Source organism: Ornithodoros turicata, chromosome 7, assembly GCF_037126465.1.
Source record: "Ornithodoros turicata isolate Travis chromosome 7, ASM3712646v1, whole genome shotgun sequence".
Classification (NCBI taxonomy): domain Eukaryota; kingdom Metazoa; phylum Arthropoda; class Arachnida; order Ixodida; family Argasidae; genus Ornithodoros; species Ornithodoros turicata.
In genome coordinates this window covers 49628077-49634076 of record NC_088207.1, presented here as the reverse complement: position 1 = coordinate 49634076, position 6000 = coordinate 49628077, and the positions used below count along the sequence as shown (strand labels likewise).

Here is a 6000-nt window from a genome sequence, read left to right as displayed (position 1 = left end):
GTCAAAGTGCTAAAGTCTACTTGGAGCTTGACGATTACACTCGCATTTCTTTGTACGCGCGCGATTAAGAGCGTTCAAGAGTTCTTTTTTGCCAAACACCTAACACGCGCCACTGCGACTGCATCAGCCGATCGTCCAGATCTCCAGATGGCGTTGGGAGGAAATACTGGAAACACTACGTCATCATGCGAGAGCCAATCGCGATCCTAGCTTTGAGTGTTGATGACGGAAAGCGGCCATTTAAAAGAGTTCAAAGCACGGTAAGTGGACCTTTGTTGGTACACCTGCTGTGGCGTGCTAAACGCTGTGAACACTGGGCCCTGGGCACCGAAATTATAAAGGAACGTCACGCCATGGCTACAAATCTTGGACGCCCGGTGAGTTGCATATGCTACGCCCCCTCCCAACAACAGACTAGTTAGTGCACTGTGCAACGTTTTCTTGCGTCATATGTGAAAAACGCGTGCAACAGTGTAAATAAACGCTGTTTATCGCCCAACGTTTCCTTCCCTATGATGTCGTCTTGAACTAGGACTCAAAAGCAGCAGAACTATGTCAGATACGGAAATTCTGTCCGTTAGGCTAGGAGAGGTAACACATTGTATGTACCCAAGGCAGCTGACATACGCTCGAGCATAGCTGACATTTCTAATAACATAGCTGAACATAGCTGACATTTCGATTTTGCTTTGCCCCAAAGGACGTAAGCAAGACTCAGGTGCAAACCACCTCGTGTTCTTAGGCATTCGAAGTGTGGCATCGTGTACTTATACAGACGTCCTCGCATGCTACGCATTTCTTTCAGGTGCTATGTTCAGAAAACGCAAGGCCTGCTACACTTGGAAAGCCACAGTCTCAGATTCCACGAGTAGGCATAAAACCGTTGGCTGCCAAAAACGTGGTGGGAGTGAGAAGGGTTAGTCGTGCTAACAAAGCTGAGCAGAAGAGCACTTGTAGTGCATTCTTCATTTCAGGCGAATTCTCTGAAGCAAACCACTGACAAAGTAGTATGTAAGAACGCGAATAGCTCGGCTGTTTCATCACAACTACAAGGGAAGAAGTTGAAGCAAAGTACTGTGAGTGCAGACCCTCCCACCCCATTGATGCGTGATATTTCCAAGTTGTTCACCATATTGCCTTTCCAGACAATACTTCCACCACTTGCAAGGCTTTCTGTCAAGGAAGAATCGGAACCCATATCCTATTCCTCTCTACTGCTGCCACATGATGTCAATGATGTTGATGAGCATGATCAGGGAAATCCCCAGCTGTGCGCACAGTATGCAAAAGAGATATTTAACTACCTCTCGCAGTTGGAGGCAAGTATACAAAGCAGAGAACTTGCACATGTTCCCTACCACGGTAATGAACTCTGGAAATTTCTAACGCATAAGACTTCTGACAAAAACTTTATTTTTCATTGTGGTATGTTTGTTGCAATATCTACAATCATACATATATTATGAAGTCTCAAACTGCCCCTAACTTTAACCTGCCTCATTCCTTGTAGTTGGAATACACTATCAGAGCAAACTTTCTTGCTGGAAAACGTGAAGTCACAAAGGAGATGCGTGCCATTCTTGTAAACTGGCTCGTGCAAGTCCATGCCAGGTTTCGTTTGCTTCAAGAGACCCTGTACCTCACTGTTGCTGTCCTGGACAGGTACCTCCAGGTACGGGGTGAATACATAAGCCATATGTCCGGCTATATATTTTTAAACCTTTAACTTCTCACAAGGAAAACGAAGTATCAAGGTCCAAGCTGCAGCTCGTGGGAACGACTGCACTTTTCATTGCGTGCAAGTACGAGGAAATGTACGTGCCAGCCGTGGACGACTTCGTTCACATTTCCGACGACGCATTCTCAAAGTCCGACCTGCTCAAAATGGAAACTGTGATGCTCAAGGCACTTAACTTCAGCCTCGGAAGGCCACTTCCTCTACATTTTCTACGACGTGCATCCAAAGCAGGAATGGTATGTTCATGGGTGTAGCAATATGACACCCAAGCAGATCTGTTTTAACCAGGTCTTGATCACTGCTGTGAGATTGATTTCCTAAGTTGTTTGCATGTACTGTAAAAGTCATTGGTTTCGCGTGGATCGTATTTTCACGTTTTGGTGGAAGACATGGTTTCTCGATGACGACAGTGTGTCTACTTCGTGGGTACTTAAATTCATGAATTTTTGGCGCTCTCAAAAAAAAAAAAAAAAGGAAAGAATTTTTCAGAGTGAAGAAAAACACTTCTACAGTAATTTTCTGCTCCTAATTGATGTAATGTGTATCAATACATTCTGTGGTTCCCTCCCTTCAATTACATTCTCACCTACTAGTGTATTCTGTTAGCCCATCAGTCATTTTAGAAACGTTTGGTTAGCGATTCGACCACCCGTTCATGCGTTTACATTAGCTACTAATTTGCTGCATGAGTGCCTTTGGCATGTTTTGACAATGCTGCAACATCCTGCACTGCTACCTGACTTCAGATATGCCGTTTGTTTTCCTTGCTTAATTCTTTAACCCTTTGTCATCTGCAGGTGGATTTCTCTGTCCACTCTATGGCCAAGTACTTCATGGAGCTGACAATAATGGAGTACGACATGGCCCATGTCCGACCGTCCCTGGTAGCTGCAGCAGCTCTCTGGCTGTCCCTCCAGTTGCTTAAGGCGGGGAACTGGACGAAAGACCTTGCTTACTACAGCAAGTACACGGAGAAACAAATGGCACCTGTTGCAAAGCGTATGTGCCGAATGATACTTGCTGCTGGCACCACAGCTCACAAGGTGACACAATCCCTCCTTTTTTTTCCTGTTACATTGCATGACATGACTCGGACATGTTGTGTGTACTGGTTTAATTTGCGTAACCTAAGCCAAATGTGGGGAAGCTATTTTAATGTCATCCCCTTTTGAACGTGTGTTGCTTTTTAGTTTCTTCATACCTTGAGGTTGCATTCATTTTACTGTCCTCTGCACGCATACAGGCATGTTTAGAATGTCCCTTCTTAAAAACCTGCACATAGTGACATGACCTTGCCTTTCCTTATCACACCCATTTATTAAAACCTCTTCTGTCTGTAGTGATGATAATCATGCATCCTGGGTACATGTAACTGTATTTGACAGGTTACAGACCTTGTTTTTCTTTCAGTTCTGCTTAACAGCATTGTCGTGCAAGTATTACCCTAACTACCTGATTTTTACCGTCCTGTTGACTTGCGCTGGTGTATGTGCACTTTGTGCATACGCCTCTCGTGTTTTGTCATTTCACCCTATTTATAGGAAAGCAGACCCGCTGTCCAAGTGTCCTGCTTCCACCTCTAGCAAGTGCTGTAAGTGACAGCTGAAGTCAGTTTTATCCATGGAATCTTACTTCTATGCAGGCAATCTACAACAAGTACAGGAGCCCACAGTTCGACTCTGTCAGCACCCATCCACAGCTACAGCCTTCAAAGATAAAGGAGATTGCTGCCCAGTATGGACGTCCCTGATTAACCTTTCAGTTTTAGATCATTGTAGTAGATTATTCCGCTTTCTTTTCTTTTGTGTGTGTGTGTCTAGACGAGTGAAGGACTAAGAGTCGGTTCACATAATCACGAGCCGTGCTGTTTCATCGCGTATAACGATCTGTTTGGGGCATCACAGAAATAGTTCTGTACAACATCAATTGGGAAGCATCCTTCATTCTGTCTACCTCTCATGCCATGCCTCTGCTGTCCCCTTTTTGTACAGACATTGTGGACACTTCATAAGTGAATTTTAACGTGCTTTTCGAAGGAATAAAGGTATTTTATCTAAGAACAACTAATTTCTCAAAGTTAACGAAGAAAATTGCCTGAGCTTGGGTAGCAAACACAAGAGCAGTGTGCAGGCCAGCACACTGCTCGTTTGAGCTTACATCCAGGTTCGTTTTTTTTTTTTTTCTTTTTCTTTGCTGGCCAAACTTGGTGTTTTCTTGGGTCTCATCCATGATCTTCCACATAGCATAGGTGCAGGCAATCTTATCTGTTTCTCATGGTAGCTGGTTTTACATGTCAGATTGATTAGAGCTTTAAAATGGACGGAGCTGGATTGACAGGGCTGATCAAACAATTACGTCTGGTGCCATTTGCAAAACACCATTTACTGGCCCAGCATACCAGGGCAATGTACCACTCGCTCAGATACAAGTACTTTTTCTCCATAGCCTAGTTTCAAATTTAATATTCTGGGTATTTGGCACAGCACAATAGCCTATCTTTGCTGCAGGGAGTGGATACACTAAATGATTAACTCCACTGAAGAATTTGTGCTCTAGGAAACTGCAGACATGTGGCATTGACAAAGCTGAGGATAATTTTATTTTCTAGTTTAAATAACTTGCCAGCCTCTTTGTTTTTTTAGCTACTTTGCCTGGCATTGATGGTATGGTCAGAGACATTTTCATGAGGCAGCCCATTCTATTTTAAATAATATTTGCCTGTTTGCAACATTCATCATAACACTTCGTCTGAGCTACTGGCAAAGATGTAATGATCCATCCCAGCAACCAACCGCCAGGTGCGATCCATTTTGCCATACTGGGTGTGTGGCTGGAGAATTCCCGTCTAACTGAATTACACCTGCTAAAGCGCAGGAGTCCGCCCAGTAGAAGTGCAGAAGCCCCTCAGCATCACCGCTGCACAGAAGCGACGCGTCAGAGTTGACACAGCATCCAACTTTATAACCTGCCACCTAAAAGATTGTGCACAAATATTATTTTATTTTCCCACCTACTCTTTACAGGGAAGTTGGCTCCCACTTTATTAGCAATGTCTTCAGGAACAGGCTTCGACTTACTTTGTGCCCTTCAAACCGTTTCCTCTTGTTCATCTTGTACGGCCGTGCCGTGCTGAAGATGGCGATGTAGTTCCCATTGGTCTGGGCCACAAAGTTTTTGGGCGAGAGAAGCTCGAGGCTAGGACATGTGTACCGTTCCTAGTATAACGAAACGAATGACTTTTTTGTTCAACCATAGTTCGCAGGAAGTGACAAATCAAAGCACGCTTGTCAGGCAGATTTTTGTATGTTTTGTTAGGCACAAGTGTACGAAGTTGGGGTAGCTGGTATCTTGACATACTGTTGAATGCAGCAAGAAACACACAAGGAAGAACGAAGTTGACACCACGGCTGCTCAGTTGCTTTGCTTTGTTAGGCATGTTTATCAGGTAAATTTCTTTAAATTTTTGTATGTTTTTGTTAGGAAATTTTTGAGAGAGAAATACAATCGTGTTCCTGTGTATCTTTTTTCCACTGCATCCTAAAACGACAGAAGCAAAGGTGTTGTCATACCATGACAACGTTTGCCTAATTGCCTTATGTAGCACAAAATCCTCAAACAGCGTCTTTGGTGTACATGTGCGTGTTCTGAATACATACGACAGACACCCACTGCTTACCTGATAAACTTGATTGGAGAGTAAGGCACTTGATGCTATGTCCCACACCATCAGTGCTGTGTGACTAGCATCACGTGCTACCAGGTCTCCGCTGAAGACAAGTTCTTTACCATCATTGATCAGTAATATGTCAAGCACCTGGGTGAATATGAGAGAGATTACCACCCTCCTGCTCCTCCATCTTGCACTTACCCCTCCACAATGCGTTTCGTACACGAGTACAGCACTTCGAGGCTCCTGTCGAATGTCCCATAGCCCAACGCCTCCATTGTATCCGACAAATACTAGCGACTCATTCGTGGTGTCAACGCAAAGACATGAAGGCGTCTCCTTGAGGTTTGCGGTGTACACTGCAGCATCTGCAAGAGGATGTCAAAAATAAGCACTGACGAGGTTATGGACGACTCCCTTAAGGGGCACAGAACTTTCATACTAACCAACTTGAATTATTTCCGTTCTAACCAAGCGCTCTGAATAATGTTAGTCAGTGTGTGTGTGCCCCTCAATCAATATTGGTAATTGTGTTAGTGAAATGAAGTACTCAAAAGCATCACATCATTCATCGTCCTAGACAGAACTTCATGCT

At 44.0% G+C, this 6000-nt stretch overlaps 2 protein-coding genes across 3 annotated transcripts in view; one reads left to right on the top strand and one right to left on the bottom strand.

Moving 5' to 3' along the window:
• Positions 1-223: 223 nt before the first annotated feature.
• LOC135401408 (G2/mitotic-specific cyclin-B2-like) lies at positions 224-3801 on the top strand. Its single transcript, XM_064633807.1, has 8 exons — positions 224-377; positions 806-916; positions 975-1076; positions 1146-1319; positions 1511-1672; positions 1738-1974; positions 2536-2781; positions 3381-3801. Exons 1-8 carry the CDS (start codon positions 354-356, stop codon positions 3486-3488), a joined length of 1164 nt encoding a protein of 387 aa, XP_064489877.1. The 5' UTR covers positions 224-353; the 3' UTR covers positions 3489-3801.
• LOC135401407 (WD repeat-containing protein 25-like) overlaps positions 3530-6000 on the bottom strand; it is a 3763-nt gene continuing 1292 nt past the window's right edge. For both annotated transcript variants that reach the window (XM_064633806.1, XM_064633805.1), the window contains 4 exons: positions 5607-5773; positions 5415-5552; positions 4816-4953; positions 3530-4710 (listed from right to left, as the gene is read on the bottom strand). In XM_064633806.1, the coding sequence (XP_064489876.1) occupies positions 4492-4710; positions 4816-4953; positions 5415-5552; positions 5607-5773 (662 nt within the window). In that variant the 3' untranslated portion in view covers positions 3530-4491. The remainder of the gene's footprint in view (positions 4711-4815; positions 4954-5414; positions 5553-5606; positions 5774-6000) is intronic.